The following is a 26,518-nucleotide window of genomic DNA, read 5'->3' on the forward strand; positions in this document are numbered from 1 at the left end:
AGCAGGTTGTGGTGGTACTACTCCCACCTTTCCTCCTCCCCATGGTACTTTAACCCCCCCCCCCCCTCCCAACCACACGCTCGGCTACACAATATATTCCGGCAACACGCGCGGTCTGGAGGCGAGGATGCATTAGCAGGCCTGGCGCTGGTCGCCTAATTGTTCATTCCCTCCAGCACAAAACTGTCGTAGTTCTGAACTAAAAGTACAATTTGTTGCATTAAATTTTAGATACACGCCACCCTGGAGGAATATTGTTGCCTGCTATTATTTAAATTATTTACGTGTGGGGGCAGACATAGTGAGGGTGATGGCAGCTGACGTACAGTTCGGTACGTCCATGGCTCACAATCGGGAATCTTGGGTATGAATTCCATCTAGACAGAAATGGTTGGGCAAATTTCCTTTGACCTAGTGCCTCTGTTCACCTAGCAGTAAACAGGTACCCGGAAGCTAGGCAACTCTTGTGGGGTAACATGCTGGAGAGTAGGGGGGGGGGAGGGGACGTTAAGACCAGCCTCACGTACACACACAGGCTGCCTGTCCCCCAGAAAACGAATTGTATGCCTATCACAACAGCCGTGCACCCCCCCCCCCCCCACAACAGCCGTGCACCCCCCCCCCCCACGTCTGTCACCTCTGACAGACTAAATATTGAATTCATGAATGTTTCTATATGAAAGTATTTATAATAAAGTTAGATATAAAAAACTTATACTATATTATTTATAGAAATTTGTGTTCTCTAATGATGACAAACAAATGATTTTACAAATATTCTCTTGTCATATTTCGCGTCAACTCTTGGTGTTTTAATAGTTATCACAGCAACAACACTCGTGTTGAAGAAGGCAAATAAAACTAAACCTGTTTTCAGATTAATATGTAAACATGACAAACGGCCTCGTGTTTAAGCCCATCCTTGTGAGGGCTGTTACTCACAACCTGACCGTGATAAGAAAGGTGGTGCCTCTTGGCTTGTAGTGGCCAAGTGGCTTGCCACATTTCTTGTTGAATTTAGCATTAGTGCCGCCGAAGTTCGGCAACTATCATGTCTACGATATAACTCTAGTCTTGTCTTGAACGTGATTGTGCCTACGTCCCTCTCAATAGTTAAGTAATCTACCTCAAATGTATCATTTATTCCCAATACTATTTGTTCGGAACAGTTTATAAGAAATTTATAGATGACGGGGTTTAGAGAAAGTTCTAATACCGTTCCCCCGAGGCATACTTCTTATCGTTGCCGTCAGTAAGGTAGTCCAGGATCCTGGGGTAAGCTTCATAAACAAAATTATCCATAGCATCCCCAGTTCTCAAAGTGCAGTAAGGCAAGATTTTGATCCCAGTTGGAGACGAAACACACCAATCCCTGCTAGAATCCAATCAAGATTAAAGAGCAAATAGCAGTAAATCTTCGTTAACCAGGCACAAAGCCACACTTGAGGACATGAAAATGTATATTTCACTTAACATTACCTTTTATTTAAAACATTTTATAAACATAATGCCTTGCTAGAAGTCTCTCAAAATACAGGAAGGAGAGGCTCGTACACTTTAGTGCAGTCGGGGGGGCCGCTTGCTGCACTTAATTGGAATCACAATTTACTTTACGGAATCAAGTTTGGTATTCAATTCCCAGATGAGCAACTACTGCAGAATGTTTATTAAATTGTTCTACTATGTACAGGTCTACAGAGGCCAGTATAGTTATCCAGGACGGTCCCGGCATCCCGTTTTCTGTGACTTTAAAAGGGTTTTCTATGAACATCAGTTATCTAATACTAATATAATTTGATTGAAAGATAAGTACTAAACTGATTATTTATAGCAGTTAAAGAAACTATAAAAATATATTTAAACAGTAAAGCGTTCTCAGTGGGCGCCTTTATGTCAAATTTGATCAAATATTTCTGAAATATAATGGGCAACAACTATTTAATTCACAATTATAATTCAATTTAAAACCAAGATACTAATCACCGTAGTCTTAGTCCAAAGTTAACGACGATACAGAATAGTGTCTGAAATATAAAAATTTGTCGATGATAGTGATATAATTTGGCTTATGGATTCCTAGTTTGTGGAGGCGGAGGAAGGAGGGTACAGGAGCATGGTGTGTGTCGGTGTGGTGTGTGTCGGTGTGGTGTGTGTCGGTGTGGTGTGTGTCGGTGTGGTGTGTGTCGGTGTGGTGTGTGTCGGTGTGGTGTGTGTCAGTGTGGTGTGTGTCAGACACAGACAGAGCAGCAACACTCCAGGTGTAAGGGGGGAGGGGGTAAAATTCATGAGTACAAATCACGTTGCTCTGAAAAATTAGCCGTGTTAATTAAATGTTCGCTCGCCTAACATCTCCCAGAATAGTAGTTAAATAAATTAGTGTGGATGTGCTCACTAAAATTTATAAAGTGTATACTCATTCTTTGCCAGCCCTGCCTCTCCAAATCGAATAATTTACCAGCAGTAGAAATATAATTTATTATTAATGTTGTATTCCTATTATCGAAATAAGAGTATTGAAATTGCCAGTTGATATTAATATAAAAATGCTACTAAAATTCAAGACACAAAATTTACAGTATTGATTGATTTTTCAGTTTTTTTCTCTCTACAAATTGCAATAATGTGAACTGAGAAGTTAGGCCTTACTAATTCAGTCACTTGCACCAGTGCCAAGTGAGAGTGGGTCAGTGTCGGGTGTATGTAGGTGGGTGTACGGTGTTGAGCGCCCGTGGGTGTAGCAGTGTCTACCTTCATGTAGTACTGAAGTCTGCTGGAGGAACTAGAGTCGGTACAACAAGCAGCTCTGACCCGCTAATTAAGCCATTCGAGTCAGTCTAGGGGTGTGTGTAATCTTGGCAGCCTTTGAACAACAAATGGGGTATAGATTAAATGTATCCTCCTCCTGTCCTCCTCAGATTGAACGGCAGCAAGCGAGAACGACCAGGTCTCGATCCAACGTGCCAAAGGTAAGAGTTAGACCTACCATCACACTCCTCGGATACCTGGGACAGGCTAAGTCTTGCCCTCTCAGCCTTTATGGGGGGGGGAGACGTTTCACAGTTGAAGTCAGTTTTAAGCCCACAAGAACTACAGCGTCTCGCTAACACTTCCTTGGTACTTTAGTGCTCGAATTTGTCATTGTCTATGTTCTCAACTTGAGCATCCTCGAATCTAGTTCTTAATCTGCTATTAATGTTACATAATTGTAATACAATATAAATTTTTAATAATTATTACTATTTGTATTTGGATTATAACTTCTGCGTGCCAGTGACAGCCTGTGTTTAAGAATTAATACAATGTTTACTTGTTAACTAGTACACAGTACTCCTTGCCAGTAGCATAATTGCAGATTAGCACTGTTTAATTCATGGCATTTGTCGACTGATGCGACAGCAATCACACTACACTGGCTTCATTTTCGTCAGCCTCTTTATCAGTCTTCCTCTTCATGCTGCTATCCAGAGGCCCGAAGCCACTGTCTCTCCCAGTCCTTCCTGCAGGTATATTAGGCTACAGTTTCATCCACACCTACACTGAGGTCTGGAGAAGTTTCATTTTTTGTTTTTTTGTTTTTCATTCAATAACAAACTGGGTGTCCATCTGCACTTCCTCCTTGACTATCTACACGACTTATCCGGCGACATTTTTTGTCATCACTTGAGCATACGACGCTGGAAGTCTACAACATCGTCAATTTACATCTTCAGCTTGTGATGCCAACTGTGTACGATGGTCCCAACAAGACGCCTTCGGCGGCGACGTCGCTGGCCCAAGACGCCTTCGGCGGCGACGTCGCTGGCCCAAGACGCCTTCGGCGGCGACGTCGCTGGCCCAAGACGCCTTCGGCGGCGACGTCGCTGGCCCAAGACGCCTTCGGCGGCGACGTCGCTGGCCCAAGACGGTTGGCGCCTCAATATAGCATAATTCCGCCCTTGGCGTCGGGCGCTTGCAGCTGTTCCTTGACTTTGGGTTCATGGGTGCCCATGAAGATGATCCCGATGTTGACTACGTGGACGAATATAGCGACCACCACCAACCTGCCGGGAAGGACGAGCATTAGTGCTGGTGTACATGGGACATGGTGGGGTGTACATGGGACATGGTAGGGGTGTACATGGGACATGGTAGGGGTGTACATGGGACATGGTAGGGGTGTACATGGGACATGGTAGGGGTGTACATGGGACATGGTAGGGGTGTACATGGGACATGGTAGGGGTGTACATGGGACATGGTAGGGGTGTACATGGGACATGGTAGGGGTGTACATGGGACATGGTAGGGGTGTACATGGGACATGGTAGGGGTGTACATGGGACATGGTAGAGGTGTACATGGGACATGGAGGGTGTACTTACATGGTGGGTGTACGCGGGATACTAAATTTTCTATCCCTATGGCACAAACCTGTTATATGTTGTAAACCAAAATATCTTATTACAAAATTTTCACACTATAACTGAATGAAAATTACAAAATATTTAATCCCCCGTCCTGACGATTTTTAATATATTCCCTTAACTGAAATACACAAAAACGCTAAGTCTGATCACTGTAATCCTTGCCCCTCTACAGATCACTGTAATCCTTGCCCCTCTACAGATCACTGTAATCCTTGCCCCTCTACAGATCACTGTAATCCTTGCCCCTCTACAGATCACTGTAATCCTTGCCCCTCTACAGATCACTGTAATCCTTGCCCCTCTACAGATCACTGTAATCCTTGCCCCTCTACAGATCACTGTAATTCCTTGCCCCTCTACAGATCACTGTAATTCCTTGCCCCTCTACAGATCACTGTAATTCCTTGCCCCTCTACAGATCACTGTAATTCCTTGCCCCTCTACAGATCACTGTAATTCCTTGCCCCTCTACAGATCACTGTAATTCCTTGCCCCTCTACAGATCACTGTAATCCTTGCCCCTCTACAGATCACTGTAATCCTTGCCCCTCTACAGATCACTGTAATCCTTGCCCCTCTACAGATCACTGTAATCCTTGCCCCTCTACAGATCACTGTAATCCTTGCCCCTCTACAGATCACTGTAATTCCTTGCCCCTCTACAGATCACTGTAATTCCTTGCCCCTCTACAGATCACTGTAATTCCTTGCCCCTCTACAGATCACTGTAATCCTTGCACCTCTACAGATCACTGTAATTCCTTGCCCTTGCCTCGACAGAAATATCCGGTAGGTCTATAAAATTTATCTGTCCAGAGAATATAGAGAAGTCAAATTTAAAGATATTACTTAGCGTACAATTTCCCCATCCACTTTGACCAGCCAGCCAGCGAGCTCGCGCCAGATTGGTTCAACGAGGAAAGATCAAAAGATGCGGCGGTAGAGCGGCGGGAGTGACCGGGAGGGAGTGGGGACTCACCAGTAGGAGTAGCCGTAGACACCCATGCCGTCTGTGGTCCAGCCGTCCTGGGCGTCGTAGAGGAGGACGTTCCCAGAGAGGTGCTGGTGGAACTGCACGGCCCACAGGATCACGCAGATAATGTTGAACAACGCTGTACACAGATTTCAAAAGTTAGTTTTAAGGTATAATGGAGATTAAAAATTAATGGTATTGATCCACTGTTAAGAGTCAAGAACTAGAAGTTGTGGCTGGGTTCCTCTCGGAACACTCGGGTGAACAGGATAGAGTTGATAAATTATGTGAAAGATAGTGCTGAATACAACCTGAAGTTCAACAACGGTTATGAGTGAATTTGGTCATCTTTATACCTGGTTAAAAGTAACTGAAGTCAATGTCTAAGCGTGTATGGATGTGAAGTATTGGACCTAGAAAATGGTGATCTTGGTAAGCTTTACTGTGAATGGAGGAAATGGTTTCTCATCTTGGGAGTCCATCCATACACACATTGTAATCTCCTCCTGGCCTCGTGTCTACATCTATACTTCAATAATTTACAGTAGAATGTTGTCTGACGGGACTCGTCCCTCCCGCAGACCCAGTAAGCACACTGTTCAGTCACTCTTACCACTGACCACTGCATGTTTTCCGGAAATATCAACTCGAGAAATATAACTTTAAGTGTGAAATATAATGGTGTAGCTGGTTAACAGGAGAGTGTGACGAGTCGGCAAATGTCCCTTCAGCTGGATATTTAGGATTCAGGAATGTCCCAAATAATCTTAGTCCTTGGCGATTACATTTTGAAACTGACCAGTACAAGTCAGGGTCGAGGCAAAACTAATCGGGTTGCTGGGAGCATCATGGTGGAGTAGTCGTGTGACTGAGCCTGGTTCTCCTGCCTCGGGAGATGTGGTCATCAGAGGTGGTGACTGACACAGCCTCTCAACTACTCTCTCATTCGTTAAACTGATGACAGCTAGTCGTCAGTGACTGATTACTCTAATTACTCCAAGCTTCATGGATCTATTTTAGTGTAGCACAGCTGGCCTTGAGAGGTGTAGCTCGGCATGTTATAAACGTGGGTAAAAATGCAAGGGCAAAAATGCTCGTTACACTTGTTTAGGTAATTAACGATGCCTCGCGCGAGTCATCTTGCACGATGACGAAGCCAGATTCAGGTTGTTATAGATTCAGCTACTCGGAACAAGTTGCAAGTAGCACGGGCTATGGTGAGCCCGTAGTGGACTTACCCGGCACAGGAGCGGTGGATCCCTGCAGATTCAGGGCTGGGAAATGATGATGAGTGCCAGGTTGAGGTGGGGAGCGGGGGGGGGGGGGGGAGGGGGGGGAACAACGTGTCGCACACTGGGGGTAGGGCCCCCCTCCCCCCCCCCCCCTCATGTTAAGTGATCGTTCGCCAAGGGTGCTGCTGCACACCCTAAACACCCTAATTACATTGAGGAATGTCAATTTGATACATTTCCTTATTACTATAATTGGACTAAATGACCTTTTGTGTGTTAATGGCAGGTAGTGGAGGAGTAATCACGGCGCCATTATTAGTTGGGTTACAGCGAGGCTGTCGGGCGCCGTCTTAATGTGCCGTCGTAAAACAAACATAAAGCCAAACTTGGCAAGTAACAACTGTTGGTGTGACTTTTTTTCATTCATCAACCTGAAGAGTTGTGAATATTATGTTGACTACGCTAGAGGCGTCACCCGTCCAGTCACGCTGAAGGAGTAGCAGTCACCCGTCCAGTCACGCTGAAGGAGCGTCACCCGTCCAGTCACGCTGGAGGAGTAGCAGTCACTACGGGGAAGTGAGGTCTTAGCTCTTCATGCCCCGCCTACTACCCTTGTTGATCCGTTGCGTTATAATAGAACTATTCTAACTTTGGCATTCTCTCCAGCCCGTCCTCCAAAGACCCAGACACACATTCACACATTCTACATTCACATTTAGCTTTGCTCTTCCTCCTTCACCGATTCTCCTCTCTTCCTTCCAGTCTCTCACAAGAGATGTTTTTAACGTAATTTACAAATTTCATTCTTTGCTGGAACCGTTTCATCTACATCAGCATTCATGTATTCCTATTTATTTGTTATTCCCTTCCAAATTCTTTAACATTCTTACCGTGACCATCAGTATGCCATCTATGAGCACCTGCTTAAAATTCCTCACCACTGAACACTCCGGAGCCCTGACATGCTCCAACATAAATATCAAACCATCCACAAATTGGTCATTAGTTTTCACAAGCGTTACTTCTTGGACGAAAACGCTTCTGCATTTAACAACATTCCACAAAACTTTAAGAATGGTCGACTCTCCCACGAGTTGCCTTACGCTTAAGTGTGAGAGAGCCACACATCTCCTGTGCCAGGTGAGTACGACGGGCTCACCATAGCCCGTGCTGCCTGAAACATTTTGTTCAGAGTAGCAGAATCTAAAACAACAATGTGTGATAGGTTGCAGGAACGCACAAGCCACAAATCACTAAGAACTCTAAATGTTAAAAAAAAAATCGAAAAAGGAAAGATTCGAACCCATGACGTCTAGGATCACCCCTAAGCGTACACGGTACCGTGACCACTGTACCATTAATCGGCCCGTGCAAGTGCCAGAATTTGATGGAAAAACTGTACCCAAATGGATCCACGAGTGTCGTAGGAGGTTGGTCAGTCGTGGAGCTTAGTTAATAAGCACCATGACTGACCAATCAGTGTAGACGATCAATGGTGCGGTGGTCACGGTACCATGTACCGTTAGGGGTGATCCTGGACGACATGGGTTTCAATCCTGGTCGGGTTATTTATAGTTCTTAGTGATATAAATGGAAATTCCTGTGGTCGAAGGTTGAGGGGAGGTGGGGAGACAGATAGAAGGGTGGGGAGAAGGGGGGGGGGGAAATTGTCGAGATGAGGGGGAGGCGGGGAGAGGAATGATGGGGATGTGAAGAGAGAGGAAAAGAGGGGTGGGGTAAGGGTGGGGAGGGGGAGACTATCCTGGGAACCCCTTTTAGTAAATTCTATATACACCTCATGCACACGTGCAGCTTTCCCACGCTTCACCACCTGCACCGCTGCCTTCCTCCTCCACCACGGGTGTGTGTATCTCCTGGTCTTGCTCGCCTCACGCCGCCAAAACCAATCATGTTTACATTTGCACATCTATCGTCAGCTCCGCCGATCACGCTAGGAGAATACGCTGCTCTTTTTAAATGTCATTAATATTCCCCCGATGCTTGTCTTTTATTTGAATGGCAACATAACATTGACATTCCACCAGTCTGCTTCCTACACTCTCGTGTTTAACAAAACTTCTCACTCCTTTTAATCTAAGTGTACGCTGTTTATTGCTCCTTCTTCTCGACTCTTTAAAGAGTCAATATTTTTCTTGAGCACAGAGGCATTTATACTGTCTCCTCTTGGCGTCTGTATAACATCTTCTACCAACTTAGTATTCGTAGCCAAGCTTTCCTGGTATTCAACTCGCACAACGTTGGTTCTCCTCCAAAATGACAACCAAATGTAACTTGCCAACCAAAGCTTTCTCTTCATTTCTCAGCGATTATTCTTTCACATGCTGTAATTTTTAAGAGCCATCATATATTTAAAATTAAATTTAAGCTTGACATATAACTATCGTGATCCGTCAGATATTAATGACAGTGTAACGTAACATATTTTAACTTTCCTCAGCCTTTTCTTTCATAACACAGTATTACTTTTACATATGCATATTCATATTTAAATACGTAGTAAGAATACGTAACATTCACTGCATGTGTCTTCCAGTCCAGCGCCAAGTGCTGCACCTGACCACGTACACCCACCGTCATCCTTGGCTTTATAATTCACAACGCTATGAAACATTCCATAGCGGCCACCTTCACTATAGTAAACTCTTCAGGTGCCGCACAAGCATCTTCAATGAATTCCTTGAATCTTATTTCCTCACTTTCGGCCTTTCATTAACCCAGAACATCAAACTTTATCTCCCATAAAAACTTTGCTTCGAGTTAATTTGTTTCTCACACTCGCCGCAGCCGTATGAGATATTTCTGCTCTCTTGGGGCCAAAGCATTCCCAGACTCCAGAGCCGAGGCTCATTGGTCTTAATGGGAGAGGCATTTGTGAAGTAGGTCCCCCAATAGTCGCCACCCATCCCAATTTATCGTAGGGGTATTTAGGAGCTTTAACTCATTGTTGCTTAGCTAAATACACTCTGGTGTTCATTTCCTGAACCATTAAGATTCTCTGTAGCCCTGTCCACCACCGCCCTCAGGATAGGTATGGGGTGCATAATAGACTAAATCTACTGTAGCGGCAAAAAACGTTATTGAAGTTTGTTGGCTCTGAATTTATTTTGAGAGAAATAGATTTATTTTATATACAGGAAATGTCTTGTGTGATCATTCTGGCTGTTGTGACTCGCAGGATGGATCATAAATAAACGTATCCAAGATGACAACACGAATCCTTAGGCGATTATCCTCGTTTATGCAAGGATGTCTGTCTTTAGAAAATTTAATGTATATTACAGAATCAAGTTGACCAATCCACACACTAGAAAATGAAGGGACGACGACGTTTCGGTCAGTCCTGGACCATTCTAAAGTAATTCTAAAGTCACAATGACCCGAGTGGTCCAGGACGGATCGAAACGTCGTCGTCCCCTTCATTTTCTAGTGTGTGGATTGGTCATCATACTTCAGCCACGTTGTGACTCGTCGCCTACATACAGAATCAAATTATACTTAGGATATGTATGTAGCCTATTCTGTAAGAACTGGTAAAGGGGAGCCGAGGGCGTCCTGACCTGCGAGAGCGTTCCAGAGGTAGAGTCCCGGGACTCCCGTGATAGCCTCGACGGGCGTTGTGGCCGTGTTGATGACCGCGAACAGCGCCCCCACCACGGCGAACAACATGCCAAGGCTCAGGCACACTATCGTCCCCATCCACAACCCGTAGTCCATGAACTCCAGCTGATCCACTGCGGAAACAAAACACTAGTTAGTCTATTGTTCCATCACAGCCACCTTGACCGCGCTGGTATAAACACCGTATTGTTAGCACCGCTCATTCATGCCTGGAATAAAACTGTGGATTAGCTGCAGCTATGAATGAAAGTAATAAATAGTGGAAATATGGCGCGTTATTTTCAGTGGTTCATTCCTTTCGAAGGTTTCTCAGACGGATACAACTCCATGCTTACCGTATTCCCTTCGAAATAATTATGCACTAATCCAACTTAGGATATCCACTTAGGGCCCCCCCCCCACAACACCCCACAACAGTACCCCCCTCCACAACACCCCACAACAGTACCACCCCTCCCCCCCCACAACACCCCACTACCTCTCAACCCCCCCCCCCCCCCTCACTACACTACCCCTCAATACTATACACCTCTTTCTAATCAGTCTTTCGTGGGGCTCAGTATCACTTTTTTTTAAGATGTATTTTCTCAATCCTTAACACTATCAGTTGCTTAAATATTGGCAGGGTATTAGAGGTGCTATCTTGGGGTTAGATAAACTATCTAGATAAACTTTCGAAAATGGCGGAGTTTAATGGTGAGGAATGTAAGCTTCTGAGGTTACGTAATGACGATATCAGATGAATGGTATTGAAACTGCTATCCAATTGTAAACAAAAAAAATTTGGGGGTCATAATTAGTAGGAATTTAAATACAAAAAATCAATGCATAAATGTTCGAAATTAGGCAAATTGGTTACTTGGATTTATTTCTAAAAGTGCTAGCAATAAAGCATTTAATGTTATTCATAGATATCTTGCTCTTGTTAGGCACCATTTAGATTCTACACTTCAGTTTTGGTCTCCGTCCTGTACTGTAGAATGGACATAAATTCACTTAAATGCATTCAGAGGAGGATGACAGTTAATCCCGGGAATTGGAAACCCTCCATATAAAGACTGAGAAAGCTTAACATCCATTACCTAGACTGGAGAAGTTAAGAGACGATATGATTGAAATGAACAAGTGGATGAATGGGAAGAACAAGTGGGCAGAGTAAATATATCAACACAAAATAGAGAACGAAACAATGGATATAACTCAAATATATTAAGATTTAGAAAAGAACTGAGTAAACGCGGGTTTGGAAGAAGGGTATGTGCGCCAGAGGGCCTCGGCTCCTGTGCCCGGTGGTGGGGTCGGTGCCGCGCCTGCGTCCCCTGCTGTATCCCCTCCTTCTTTGCTCCAGTCTGGGGATTGCCTAGTCCCGTCTGCTGGGGTCGTGCCCTGTGAGGGTCCGGAGTTGGGCCCTTATCGGGATGCCCGGGTGCTTCCGATCCCGTGGTGCTCGTCCACTGTCTGGGTGTCGCGGGTGAAGGAGTTTGTGTATAGGGTGCCTGATAGGATGTCTCAGCCGAGGGCGCCGCCTGGTGGCCGGCTGCCCGCTGACCTGCGGGTGATTTGGGAAGCGTACTGCTTGCGCTTTCCGATACACAAGTTTCCGGAGAAGTATTAGTTCCCGTCTTGCGCACGCTGCTAAGCCGTGCATGGATCAGCTGCCACCGTGATCACGACCCCCCCCCCCCACCCCCACCCCCCCGGTGCGGGGTGTCTCCCTCTAACGTTCGCCTCTGTTTTCGTCGCCACTCTTCTCTCTACGGCCCATCACATCTACCGCTTTTGACTTTCTTCTCCTCCTGACCGTCAACGCGTCTCCTTACATCTGTCCTGGTGCAGTCATCGGGAGGGTTACCCCTTCATGCAAACTGCGCCTATTCTCAAGAAGAAGAAGGAAGAAGGGTTGTTGATTTCTGGACCAGATTACCTGGTAGCGAAACGCACGAAAGATCACTTGTTTCAAGCGTAAGCTACATACGGGCTCACCATAGCCCGTGCTACCTGGAATTTTTTGTTCCAGGTAGCGAATCTTAAACAGTAAGCTACACATAAATGAGTTTAGGTTGAGATAAATAAGAACTCCCGTGTATGGGCCAATAGAACTCGTGCAGTTTACGTAATTCTTATGTTCTGATCCGCTAACAAATTTTTTTCTAAATCTGCACCACATTAGATGTTTGTAGATTCGGCTACTCGGAACAACAAGTTCCAAGCAGCACGGGCTATGGTGAGCCCGTCGTACTTACCTGGCATAGGAGATGTGACCATATTAGCAACCTCAGCATCATAAATGTTGGCTTGGAAGTGTGGTGGTAGAATATGGAAGAAGTTAACAGGTAACACAATATATTTGGAACCGCTGGAACATTTCAAGCGTAGGCTTTACACTCCCCCTCCCCCCCCCCCCCCCCACCGGATGGGTATGGGGTGCATAATAAAGAAAAATTAAAATTGGTTGGAGTTGTTTTGGATGGGTTTAAGCAGCTGCTGCCCCGCAAGAGCCAATAATTAACAAAAATTGAACTAGAAGTCCACACTTGTTCAATATTTACATGTTGAATGTTTAAAGAAAATAGGTTGACCCAATTTTAATCACTATTGTTTGTGGACCATTTCAAAATAGCAGGGGCATTTGTAGACCATTTAATAAGCATTTTAACACTGAAGTAGCACACAACTAGTATACGCGAAATTTATCGATAGCTTCTAAATGGTACAAAATGTCTATTTAATAAGTGGGATTAAAGACGGAGTGAAAGTGATCAATTGTGGTAAAGATTATAGCGTTATTCATCACAATAGTACATCATCCAGTAGTTTTAACAGTGGTCAGCAGCAGTAGTAGTAATATACGTCCTTAAAGCTGGCTAATTTTAACTAGTTTCCTTTCTTTTATTAATTATTCATTCTGGAACATTGCAAGCTTTTAGCATTTTGTGTCGGGGAGCGGAGCCCCTGGAGCCTCCGAGCAGCACCATGGTGAACAAACACAATGACAACCCTGGACGAGTCCTGGATGGACACGGACACACCAAAGCCGGCCACATTAACACGCTATACACGTACTTACATGGACGCCACACTGCCCGAACATAAAGCAGACTTATCACAGCTATCGTAGATATATTTTCAACAGCTCCACTACGACCAACCGGGAGTCTGTGAGGTGCTGGTCTCCAGGGTGGAGCTCTCGGCCACGGGGGTGGTCGTGATGGCCACAGGGGTGGTCGTTGTGGCCACAGGGGTGGTCACGTCGGGCGTGGTGGTGGCGGTGGCTTCGTCGGGAGTCGTGGCGGTGGCGTCGTCTGTGGATGCGTTCTCAATAGAGTCGGCGACAGTAATGTCCGCCAACGGCATGTCGACAAAACTGTGCCACCTTCGTAGGAGAAAGTCGAGGGCCATCGGGGAAAAGAGCAACCTGCGCGGATCAGTCTCTTCTCCAGGCGACTGTCCCGAGAGCGCCGGCAAAGAGAACTCCAGCAAGGGTCTAGACCGAACTGCTTCGAGAGACTGACAGTGTTCATTGACGAAGTTAGTATGTTTCGTGTGGTTCTTCACCAGATTCAGGTGATCTATGCGAAGAGCTTTGGTTGCCGCACAGCTGTACATGCAGCTGCCATCCTCACACACCACTGCAACACAAAGAACAAGTTACATGCTGAAATGCTACATCTTCCCCCCCCCCCTTACCCAACCGCTTAGACTGAACGGTAGAGCGACGGTCTCGCTTCATGCAGGTCGGCGTTCAATTCCCGACCGTCCAAGTGGTTGGGCACCATTTCTTCCCCCTGTCCCATTCCTAATCCTTATCCTGACCCCTTCCAAGTGCTATATAGTCGTAATGCCTTGACACTTCCCCCTGATAATTCCCTTCCCCCACCCTTCCTCCCCCCAGGGAGCCGGTCGGCCGAGCGGACAGCACGCTGGACTGTGATCCTGTGGTCCCGGGTTCGATCCCGGGCGCCGGCGAGAACCAATGGGCAGAGTTTCTTTCACCCTATGCCCCTGTTACCTAGCAGTAAAATAGGTACCTGGGTTTCAGTCGGCTGTCACGGGCTGCTTCCTGGGGGTGGAGGCCTGGTCGAGGACCGGGCCGCGGGGACACTAAAAAGCCCCGAAATCATCTCAAGATAACCTCAAGATAACCCTCCCACAAAGTTACTACAGTGGCATCACCGTCCATGCCCCCACACAGTCAGGCTGGATTTCACCTACTCAGTCCTATAAATATTACTTGCCATTTTTACTCCAGCCAAGTTAAACTAACATCAGCCGAGCTCTCAATATTAACCTCATTTATATTCTCTTTATTAACAAAAAAATAAATCTTCCATTCTTTCAAAATATTGTTCCCATCCAAGATTAATCATCTCTTGTTTTAACATCATTGTTTTTTCAATTTTTTTTCCTCCAGTTCTGAAAACACTATAACCAGCCCCTCCCCCCCCCCCCCCCCTCCTTTCCTCTCACTCTTCTACCCCTTAAAGCAAACTTCTCTATAACTTCAGAAACGTTTCTCTGAATCCAACAGTTCGATCAAACCTCTTCCTTGCGCTTATGACTCGGACAGCATGTAAAATTATTATCACTTGACTCACCTTTGAGGTCGTGTGTTATGGAGGCGATTGACTGGAGTCTGCTCCTGCCCTCGAAGAGGCCAAAGTTGACGTGTCCTGTACTGCTGGGGATGGGCGACTTGCAGTCAGACTCGAACCAGTTCTTAGTCGCCATGGCGGCGGCCAGGAGCGATGCCCCAAGGCAACACATGAAGAACGAGGCGAAAATTGCGCCTCTCCTCCGAGCCGCTTTCTTGTTGCGCGACATGGCGTCGGCGGGTGGCTGACTGGCGTCGGCGGGTGGCTGGCTGGCAGCAAGATCACACGACGACGATGGTGGTAGTGTTGTGGGGAGCGAGGCGCTTACTGTTAAGCAGCGTGTCTCATTTACATGCAATTCTGTTACATGAAGTTAAATATATATGATTTAAACAATCTTGTCATGTTTGCAAGTTCACAAAATGCTCTGATGGCAGTTTTAAAATATAACGACATTCGTATAACTCGACATACAAGCGGGGCAATTTAGAATACACAATCAGAATCGTCCACTTCTACAGGGTACTTAGAAACGCTAGAGTAAAGATAACACGGTTGACAGGCCTACAAGAAGCACTTGAAGTAAATAACTAAAAAAAAAATGCCATAGACTTGCAATTTCCAATAAAGAAAATTGTGATCAAAAGATTAGCACAAATAATGTTGACCAGACCACACACTAGAAGTTGAAGGGACGACGACGTTTCGGTCCGTCCTGGACCATTCTAGAGTCGATTAGCACAAATAATGTCATTGTCAAACGGGGGTAATAAATTAGTAATGTTGAGCTAGACAACCTTCTCACGGTGTACTACATCCTAGGGGCCAGATTCACGAAAACACTTACGCAAGTACTTACGAACGTGTACATCTTTCCTCAATCTTTGACAGCTTTGGTTGCATTTATTAAATAGTTTACAAGCATGAAAACTTCCCATTCAACTGTTATTATTGTTATAAACAGCCTCCTGGTTCTTCGGAACTCATTAACTGTTTAATAATTGGAAACAAAGCCACCAAAGATTGAAAAAAGATGTTCAGGTTCGTAAGTGTGTGCGTAAGTGCTTTCGTGAATCTGGCCCCAGGATAATAGTTGGTAGTAATACAACGCCCCGTCATCATTCCTGGCTGTTTGTTGTCGCTCCTCTGGCTGTCTACACTCCTCTATTTCTCCTTGGCAAATTGTGCTTGTGGGAGTCTACCTTACAGATCTTTGTTCCCACCTTAACTTTCAATCGACCGGGGTTGTGTTTGTGTGTGAGGGTTGTTTGTGTAAAGGGAACTGGGGTTAGGGGTGTGGATAGGGATGGGAGGTGGATAGGGATAGGAGGTGAAGGGGACTGGGTGTGTGGAGGAGAGAAAGGGGGGTGGTTGTGTATTTAATAAAGGGGGTGGTTGTGTATTTAATAAAGGGGGTGGTTGTGTATTTAATTTATTCGTGCATAAAGGATCTAGCTGTTAATCCCTTCATAAAAAAAATCTTGGATTCTGACTTTCTAATCGTTGGCGCCTAATGTTCCTACTCTTGACCTATTTTCCCTAATCATATCCCCGCACACGCGCGCACAATTGTAGTTGATTGACAGTTGAGAGACGGGACCAAAGAGTCAAAAGCTCAATCCCCGCAAGCACAACTAGGCGAGTACACACATCTCTTCTACTGAACATGAAGGGCATAACTGGCCCACTACTCGCGGTGTTCAAAGAGTTCACAAACCCCTCCTAAGAATACATGATCAATACGACAGACTGCGAACAGTTGTGTCTAACAGATTGGTTGACTGGACCCCCATTCGAAAAGGATTGTCAAAGACCGGGCCGCAGGGATGTTCATATCCGGAACCACCACAAAGGCATTAACGAGGGAGTTGTGTGGGGGAGGGGGGGGGGGGGGGATGCGAGTAATAACGAATAACATACACCGCTACAACCCCCCCCCCCTCCTCCAGGCTGGGGCATTACACATTAAACAACCACAATTTTTCTTCTCTACACATGAGGAATAATTGCTCTCGTAATTAATGTTCAGCCGTAAGTATAAAACTACACGACCAGTTAACTTCACAATGGAGAACAGAGATAAAAAACTACAGAACTTAAAAATGCTTGACACGCATGCTTGGAGAATTATCCCAGTGGTTTGTTCCTCAACTTGCTTCAGTGTTGACACTTCACTTGGGGGTTTTCCTTCACTGAGGGCAAGCTACACTCGACACCTACGATACAAACATGGTATCAAATTCCTTCAAGTTAAGAGTTGCGGTTCGTTAGGACGACGACCAAAGGCTCCTAATCATTCGACAATTGCTGTTATTCAGCTCTTTTTGTTTTCTGTGCGAGTAAAGTACTGCTGTGCGAGTCAGTACCCTGGGGCAGCACTGCTCCCACCTGCTGTAAACGGATGTTCACTGTTGGTTGCACTGTGATAGTCTCGCTGCCTGTCCCCCCACGTCCCTTATCACAGTTCACTCGCACATTATCTCTGTATCACTCGGGCATTATCTCTGGTATCTCCTATCAGATGGTTACGCCACTCAGAGTACCGTCCTTGCTTCGTACCGAGAATTTCGGAAGAGTTTTATATTGAGTAATGGAAAACTATATATTAAATTTTGCAAAACGGTTTGCAAATAATAGGGTAAATTTCCTTTTAGACCTTTTGTTTCATGGGCTGCTGGTCTTTTAACTTCACTACTGTGTTGAGAAGTCACCACCTGGCGCGCACCACACAAAAAAAACTGAATAATTTCCTACAGAAAACGGAATCGCATGACTGAATCGTATGGCACATCAAAGGTCGTGAATTACTTGCACACGATAATTACACCACGAGGGTGTAATGGCTGTGTAAAGTATACATTTACACACTTTAGTATCCAACAAATAACGCCAGAAAGTTTAATTTGTTACTGTCGTTGTAATAATGACTAAAATTATATCCAAATTGTGCTTCACTTATCTTTCCAGAGATGCATCACTTTCTCCTGTATTGTTTCGCGAAAGTCGTAACCCGCCGCCACACAGCTCTCCGACGACGTATAGGAGAACTGAGCGATAGACAGCCAGTCGTCGGGAAGGTCTCGATTACCTGATGGATTTAAAATACGTGGTCACAAGGTTCTCGGCAGCATTATACAGTTTCTCTCTTGCATTTAAAATACGTGGTCACAAGGTTCTCGGCAGCATTATACAGTTTCTCTCTTGCATTTAAAATACGTGGTCACAAGGTTCTCGGCAGTATTATACAGTTTCTCTATTGCATTACTTCAATGCAAGATGTATACGGACACAGTCCTAAGAGGGAGGGCCGTGGCGATGAGTGAGTCAGCAGCAGCACCTGTCCGCCCCAGCAAGCAGCAGCAGTACTAAGCTTGCGTCCCTGTGCGATAAGGACCACCATGTGACGGTAGCCCGGCGCAGTCTCTAGTGTCGACACGATCATGTGTTCACACCAGCTGTGTGACAGACTGGGAGTAAACACCAAATGAAGAGGGTTGAGAAATCTGATACTTTCATCCCCATTAATGGAGGCGATGTGAATAGGTTCTGGATTATTTCGTATTATTTTAGTTGGGATATTCCTTACAGATCACTATCTCGGCCTTGATATGGGGCTTTGAAATTTGTTCCAATATTGGCAAGGGGAAGGAGGAAGGTGGGGAGGGGAGTTGACTTGCTGTGAAGTCCTTCTTGTGACCAAGAGAAAGTGGACTAAACGTGTCCTGATGCTGTGTCCCCGGTGCTGGTCCCCCCCCCCTTCCTCGTTGTCCACTTCTGTCTGGCCACTCAACTGACTCATTGTTGTATTAACATACGAACATTATTTGTAACACACGTACAAATAACTGCAATAATGACTAAATTAAACAGGTCTACTATAGTCTAAACCAAACTTATTTTTTATGGAATAAATCAAGAAATGACTAGTTTAAAGTTTGAAAGGTGATTACACATTGGTAAAACAATGTTTTGTTTACCATCAGATCGGCAAGACAAATATTGGCAAAATGTAATGACAAAATTAGGAAGACAATTTAAAGGAGAACTAATATAAATTTATCACACCGTGATTTAATAGAAATATGCGCACCCCAGCATAATGCAGGCAGATGCTGAGACTGTCCCGGATCAAAACCCCTCTAACACATCTCGTGCGCAACATTGATCCGACTTACAAAACTCAAAATGTCTATTAGTAATCCATCTCTTTGTGACAGCTATTTCAAAATTCCAAATACCAACGGGGGGATTTCCTGCTCTGTGCTACAAGTTGTATGTTCTCTTCTGTGGACCAACTACACCATTGCCACTCATTCTCAAGTTATATTTCCTAACAATCAAGGTGAATCTGGAAGCACGTTATGGGTATGAATAAAATAGAAATATCAGGGGGGAAAGCGCCAAGCCATTACGACTATATAGCACTTGGAAGGGGGGTCAGGATAAGGATTTGGGATGGGACGGTGTGAAAGAATCGTGAAGGCTTTAGTGTTGATGAAATCCCTGACTGGTGACTAGCCACGGCACCGCAGTGACGTGTTGAGACACTAATAATGTATAGATAACGCTTGTTGTAGTGTTTTGCTTAAATAGATAAGAGACCAGACAACGCAGTGAGCATTCACTGACTAATAATAATTTCTCAATTATTTGTTCCACCATATTACTAGCCAACGAGTAGTCAATATGGTTATCATTTTACACAATATAGTATAGGAAATGTAGAGCTGCATTCCTTTTAGAAGAGAGAATTTGAAATTAAATTTAACAGAGTACCTGATCAACCAGGATGTGATTCATACGTCAGACTGCGAGCAGCCGCGTCCAACAACCTGGTTGACCAGTCCAACAACCAAGAGCTCTGGTTGGTGACCGGGCAGCGGGGACGTGGAGCACCGAAATCATCGTAAGATAACCAGGTGTCTTCCTATTGGTTGTAGCAACAGATATTGAGGACGTGATGGGATGCCGGAAAAGTATCAGACTTCTTCAGATACTTCATAATATCTTAATGGTTTCTTTCTGTATAAACCCGCTGGGTTATTGGGTCATAACAGGCCGCCAGGTCACTGAAGGGGACGCGGCTCGCTGCTTAAATCTAGGCGTAGTTATCACTGATACAAGATATGATAGGCACACTATCCCCCCCCCACCCCACCTCCTCCTCCCCCTACCCCTCTCGCTATCAAACTCAATTTCACTTCAACACTGCTGTTTTGAGAATACATTCAAACCTCGACCCGTCCTCCTAATAGAACATCGCATTTTGACGTATACTCTACCTAAGGTCAAACATTGTCGTACCAGAAAAATGATAGCAATTCGCGACATACTGAAATTGAGGTTTTGGGTCCTCTGGTAGGTTAGGATAGGGGACTTTAGTGCGAAAGTTTCTTGACGTGGGGGAACTTTAGGAGGAAGGGCTGCAAATCTACACATTCAAATATAACGAATTAGCATTTAACTTGAAGGTAACTGATGCCGTTTGGTCTGAAGTTCGAAACGGCTACAAAAAAAAACTGTTGCTTTCTCAAACCCCGACACATTCCACACTCTCTCGGACGGCACAGCTTGGCTGGGAGTCTGTTTCAACCTCACGCACTCTAGTTCAGAGTTAACCCGTTTAAAGCGCGTGTTCGAAAACAATTGCGTCCTTAAATCACCAGCCAAATTAGGGTTTTCCTGTCAGTTTATCCTATTTGTGGTACTTGGTCGATATTTTCAGAGTGGCGCCTGGGCTGAGGAGTGGCGGTGAAATAGTATTTGCCAAGTGAGCTTAAGTTAGAAGAGAACAAATCTAGTTCAAATTATTGCTAAATAAATTAGTAGATATGATTTAAACAGATGTTTTGTGCATACATCATCCTGTAGTGGTGTTGCTTAAATTAAACAAACATTATTTTCACCCGCGGGGAAATACGACAGGTTTTAAGGTGAATAAAAGTAATTTAGAGCAGAATAAAATTTAATTGATTTTTCTTTAAGCACAAAGAAAACTGAATTTAATGTTCAACTGGTAAGGCAAAATTATAAATTGTCAGTAGAATAGATTTCCACGCAGAATATATTAATAGGAATGTATAAATTTAAGTCTTTTATTATAAAAGGTAACATATCCGTAAAAAAAAAATTGAAAAAAATCAGTCCGGCGTAAAGTTTGCATATGGTGGCCTGAAACCGTTTAACGGAGCAAGGAAAAAAAATCATTTTTACGTTCTGAAATTCAAAAGCTTTTCTATTTTCAATCACCAGACGTTACAAATCTTCCAAAAGCTGGTCGCCAGCTTGGAAGCGGACGACAGCCACGGACTCGAGGAATTAAAGGATTGGAAGGAAGGATGTAGGATGAGGAATAGGTGTTGGAATATTAAACAGTTTAGACGCAATATACTGATATCCTAAAACAGGATTAAAACTTAGACAGAGGCCTATACTAGAGAGAGGTTTGGTGGGGAGGGGAGAGGGGAAAAATCTATCTTGGGGGGGAAAAAAAGCACCAAGCCATTACGACTATATAGCACTTGGAAGGGATCAGGATAAGGATTTGAGATGGGACGCGGGAAAGGAATAGTGCCCAACCACTTGGACGGTTGGGAATTGAACGCCGACCTGCTTAAAGGGAGACGGTCGCTCTACCGTCTAGCTCTAAGACTCCCACTCCAATATGGAGAGTTTTAGCGGCCACAACCAGTTATGCTCTAGTGGATATAAAGTTGCTGTTAAAAGTTGTGTAAAATGTTTCTAATTCTTTATACTATATACAGTAAACAATATACACGGTCACTGGAAATTAATACAACTGTACAAAAATAAGTTTTATTGTCCGACATGTTAACATAAAGTTGATATGAATATATACATTTCTTAAAAGTTTCAGTGCGTGACTGTAGATTGGTTCCATCTTGTATTTCAGGAGAAACATAATTTATGATATCAAGACCTCGAGAGAGAGAGAGAGAGAACGAGAACACAATGAGAGTTTTGTCTGGTTCAATCGTTCAAGCCCAGAGGTGTTAACAGCGTAAAATGACCAAACAGATTTGAGATTGAGGCAGTGTTTATATTACCGACAAATATTACATGACCTTCACTTTCTGAACACTGTTGGTTTTCACAGAGGTGTCAGTGAGTTTTTTGTAGCTCTTATATATACCGAAGCTAACCTAATTCTCAATTGAAAATGCCCCAAAGTGCGGAAAACGGCCGCTAAGTATAAGGGGAATTACCAACATGTGCCTAAATGCGTTCGAAATGAAAATTGATAAAAATCAAAAGGGTTCCTGATCACCCGGACTCGGCACCTACTGGGGTCTAGGAGCCGGAAACGCCCTCGAGCTGCTCAGGCTTGAACAAGCAGGAAGCTTGGCTAGGGACTGGGCCGCAAGGGAAAGGGGAGGGGGGGGGGGCACTGACCCCTGGAAATTCCAAGATAGTCACAAAGCTGTAACAATGATGCCCCCTGGAGGAGGTGGATCCCACTCCCTCGGGGGCGCTGCGAATGCTGCAAATTTTGCTGCTAACGGATCATGAATGGTTGCTGTTTATTGACTGAAAATTAATAATAAGGCGTGTGCTCGCACGTGACCATTCACGTGACGTGTGCAGCCTTGAGTGCATGCGTGCACGTTGTGTTCTTGAATGGATCCTCCCGTAAAATGTTCATGCATAAATGTTTGCCCGAGTGTGCTTGCTTGAATACAAGCTTAATGGAATGCGTGAGGACGACCAGCTTGACTAGGAAGTGAAGTGTTGTTGGAGGAGGGAAAGGAAGAGGGGGAGTGGAGGGAAGAGGTGATGAGGGAAGCAAAAAGTTGGAGGTGGGAAGAGAGCGAGTCCCTGTGCCGCGCGAGCAACACTTGTACATAAACAAGTCTTCCCACCGTTGCGCCAGCTGGGGATATGACCAAAACAAATCCACTTACATTACCTACGTTACCGTCCCGGGGCACCTGAACACCGCTACTGAAATGCGGCGCTGTCAGACTTATTCTCTGGCACGACGCGATCGCAGCGTCATATCGCAAAAGATTGCGACGCAAACTGGTGCTTACAGAATAGGAAATAAACTTGAAGAATGGCATGAGGCTATGGGGGAAGTTTTTGGAGGCTTGGGGACAAGACATGGAAGGTGGAGGAAAAGGGGGGAAGGGGAATCAGGAGAAAGCACCAAGCCATTACGAATATATAGCACAGGGAAGGGATAAGGATTTGGGATGGGACGGGCGGAAGGAATGGTGTCCAACCATTTGAACGGTCGTAGATTGAACGATAACCTGCATGAAGAGACCGTCGCTCTACCGTCCAGCCCAAGTGGTTGGGCAGGTGGAGGAAAAATGAACGACATATTCCGGAGCGCAGAGTCCCTTATGTTGAGATGAAACCTGCCTACCCCACACCCAAACCCTCCATGATGGCCCCTCACGCGATGATTCACATGACGTGCAACCTGACGTCACCTCTCCCCCCCCCCTCCAGTCCTCTCTACAGACAGCCTTAAAAAAGTCCACTTAGTCACGCTACAATCCACTACCTGACATCCTGTTCTCTTCCACATACTAAATCCATCCCTATTATAACCTAAACCCCATACCTTGGCTGGAAACTACTTTTTTTAGAGGAGAACATAAAAAAAAGGAGGAAGATCTGGTGCGCCAGATCATCTCTCCCATCCTCCCTCTTGCGCCCCCATCCCTCCCCCTCCCTCGCCCCCTCCCTCGACCCCCTCCCTCCCTCCTATGAACCCCCCCCCCCTCTCTAGTACACAGAAGTGTTTCTCTTGGCAACTCTGGCAATGTTTACTTTTGTTTCCTTCTTCCAAACAGTTTCTGAAAGAAAAAAATAGATGATTTTGAATAATGGCAGAGCTTTGTTAACGACTCTTAACGAGGTGACCGCCGCCTGTTCATAACTATTCACACATGGTTTATGGCAATGCTTTAACGCCTTCGCTCATTGCTCGCTTTTTTTTTCTCCCATGTTCCTATTTTTCTTTCCTACCAGCTTTTCTTCTCTTCAGGATTAAGCTACCTCCCCTTCCCCCTACCCTTCATATTAAACATCGAAGTTCACTTATCTCCCCATCTCTCCTTGCTAGCACCGGCCGAAGTGACGGTGCGCCTGTAACCTTCAAGAACGGGTTGTATATTAGCAAGTTTGCAAGAGTCGGGGGAAAGATGTACTTTCCAGAGTCCTGGAACTGGAAGTGTGGAGCCAATAGCGAGAGACCTGAGAATGGCTGAGGCAGTTCACGTGGTTATTTTCTCAGTTCCCGGAGGGGACCCCTGAGCGCTGGCGTCGTCTGGGGGGTCGAGGAGAAATTATTGATGTGGTCGACCTGACTGCTGGAGGGAAATGGCTAGTTATTGCCTAGATCTGAGCCTTCCGTTTTCCCTAGCGTGAAGTTAGGCCGCCCCGAGTCCCAAGTTCTAAGGTAAAGTTAGAGAAGTTACGGAGAAGTATATATTGTCATCCACACTTCGATAGAGGTTCGGTATCACACACGTGGGGTCCAGGGTTCGAGTCTTCCTAGACCCCAGGTGAATGGAACGGAAAAGTAATTTTGTGCCAGCCTGCTTAGGCCTCTGCCAGGTAGGCAGCGGCAGTTTTTGTAATTGTGGCAGGTGGACGAGACGCCCCAGCACCTCCCTCTATACGTCTGACACTCGCAAGTGTCTCTTAATTGGGTAAACCAGCCGAGAGACTCCTAGGTGGGGACTACCCCAAAAAACAAAAATACCGGTCACACTCTACAGTGCGGGGGGGGGGGGCGACTGGTGTACGGAAAGGGGTCATCAGAGTGGCGGGACCAGTCTCTTGCGGAGGCCGTGACAAGTTAGACTGAAGCACCACCACCACCAGCAGCAGCAGCACCACCAGCAGGCAGCGTCACCTCGGGATCCTGAAGGAGACGGACCGTCACAACTCGGGCAAACTGCCGCTGCCTCTTCACCGTGACGTCATAACTACCAGGCTGGATACCGAGAACTTGATAATTGGATAACATAACTGCCGCATGCGTCACTGTTGCTCAAGGCCGCAGCTCGTATTGCTTCACATACACTGGCTTTATAATGATGATAACATCCATAAGGAAGAGAGGTTCTACTTCTAATTTAACTAAAGTATTTAAATATTTTGGGTTAAATTAGGTATTGGGAAATGTAATATACCAAGTGTACTACTTATACCCAGTACCACTTGTGTATATATTACATAATATGGGATCCACCATTATCAGTGGATAACTTTTACACTGAGCTTGTTATTACTTGTTATGGGGTAACCGGTAATGACACTGCGGAGACACACTGACGATGGAGACTGGACCTAACATCCTCAATGTACTCAGAATATAAAATAAAATGATCACTTACTAGTTCTGCGATGAGCCTAAATTTATCTACTACACTGGACTCCCTCACACAATCCAGCCTGACTCACAGTAAATGTTTGTCGGTAGGATATACAGTAAAGGGTTCCAAGAAGACCCTTCCATTAGCGTCACACAGAATATCACTGGGGGTGTGACACTGGGGGGTGTGACACTGGGGGTGTGACACTGGGGGGTGTGACACTGGGGGGTGTGACACTGGGGTGTGACACTGGGGGTGTGACACTGGGGGTGTGACACTGGGGGTGTGACACTGGGGGTGTGACACTGGGGGTGTGACACTGGGGGTGTGACACTGGGGGGTGTGACACTGGGGGGTGTGACACTGGGGGTGTGACACTGGGGGTGTGACACTGGGGGTGTGACACTGGGGTGTGACGAACACATCACAGCAATGTTATCTGTACGCTTCGGAAGCGGGTTAAAATACACCACATTATCATAATACAGTAGAAAGAAATTACCTTCTTTGTAATTTATTTTGTTTAGAATGCACGTTATCACTCCAAAGATTTATCAGTTAACAAATTTATAGTTGGCATCCATCAGTCTCGGATGACATATGTTAAAAAGTCGATTAACATATGACTCAAGATACGTCAGCCAGTTCCAATACTACTGTTGTATGCCATACACCCGGGAGTCTTGGGAACAATGTTCTTGATGGGTATAGAGGTGTGTAGCTCCTGTAGACAAACCTCATTCATTTGACCATACTAGAGTTCATCATTTATTCCAAGACGATTAGAATGTTTATGAATGTTAGTTTTGTCTAGCTAGCTCTTAAGTATCAAGGGACTTGAGTAATATTATCGTCCATTAAACACTTTGATAATATAGCAGAGTTTTCTCGCGTTACCATAATAATGTCTCCAGTGCCTAGGATGGGTCTTACCAGAGTTGGTAAGACTGTTGGGTCTTGTCTTACAAGACGAGAGTTGGTGTTTTCTTACTCTTGAGCCCTGTCCAGGGCTTTACCAGTGACTAGCGGGGTATCAGATGGAGAAAAAATAACTGCATAACACCATTGTCTTGAGTGATTTGCTGCTCATGTTGTGAGCAGATGGAGTAGCCCCAACACCTGTAAGGTTATCAGGGCATTTATCTCCTCAATTGTCATCTACGGTATGTGGACTGTACGTCCCCCCCCCCCCCCACACACACACACACACACACACACACACACACACACACACACACACACACACACACACACACACACACACACACACACACACACACACACACACACACACAAAAAAAAAAAACAAAAAAAAAAAAAAAAA

General features: G+C 45.2%; 2 protein-coding genes across 11 annotated transcripts in view; one reads left to right on the plus strand and one right to left on the minus strand.

Annotated features, from left to right (window-relative positions):
* Positions 1 to 26,518, plus strand: part of LOC123763664 (uncharacterized) — a 115,348-nt gene that overhangs the window by 33,533 nt on the left and 55,297 nt on the right. For all 4 annotated transcript variants that reach the window (XR_011222710.1, XM_069304324.1, XM_069304322.1 and 1 more), the window contains exon 2: positions 2,916 to 2,966. Coding sequence is in view for 2 of the 4 variants with exons in the window: in XM_069304322.1 (XP_069160423.1) it covers positions 2,916 to 2,966 (51 nt within the window). In the remaining 2 variants the exon portion in view is untranslated. The remainder of the gene's footprint in view (positions 1 to 2,915; positions 2,967 to 26,518) is intronic.
* On the minus strand, positions 1,464 to 18,256 carry LOC123763666 (uncharacterized). 7 transcript variants are annotated; one of them, XM_045750939.2, is made up of 6 exons: positions 18,131 to 18,256; positions 14,846 to 15,202; positions 13,400 to 13,879; positions 10,190 to 10,363; positions 5,386 to 5,518; positions 1,464 to 4,040 (listed from the first exon to the last, which is right to left on the minus strand). In XM_045750939.2, the coding sequence occupies exons 2-6, from the start codon at positions 15,069 to 15,071 to the stop codon at positions 3,914 to 3,916; spliced, it is 1,140 nt and encodes a 379-aa protein (XP_045606895.2). In that variant the 5' UTR covers positions 15,072 to 15,202; positions 18,131 to 18,256; the 3' UTR covers positions 1,464 to 3,913. The 7 variants fall into 7 exon arrangements, with proteins under 7 accessions (XP_045606895.2, XP_045606893.2, XP_045606892.2 ...); XM_045750937.2 differs by having other exon boundaries at positions 18,108 to 18,250; XM_045750936.2 differs by having other exon boundaries at positions 17,931 to 18,206.

This window comes from Procambarus clarkii, chromosome 52, assembly GCF_040958095.1.
Source record: "Procambarus clarkii isolate CNS0578487 chromosome 52, FALCON_Pclarkii_2.0, whole genome shotgun sequence".
Lineage (NCBI taxonomy): Eukaryota > Metazoa > Arthropoda > Malacostraca > Decapoda > Cambaridae > Procambarus > Procambarus clarkii.

Bases quoted from the DNA above. Each gene is read 5' to 3' on its own strand.
- LOC123763666 (XM_045750939.2), bottom strand. From the start codon at position 15,071: ATGTCGCGCAACAAGAAAGCGGCTCGGAGGAGAGGCGCAATTTTCGCC. The intron at 10,364-13,399 runs GTTGGTCGTAGT...TTGTTTCCGCAG, and splicing joins CAGCACCTCACAGACTCCCG to TGGATCAGCTGGAGTTCATG. The intron at 4,041-5,385 runs GTGAGTCCCCAC...CCTTCCCGGCAG, and splicing joins GTCTACGGCTACTCCTACTG to GTTGGTGGTGGTCGCTATAT.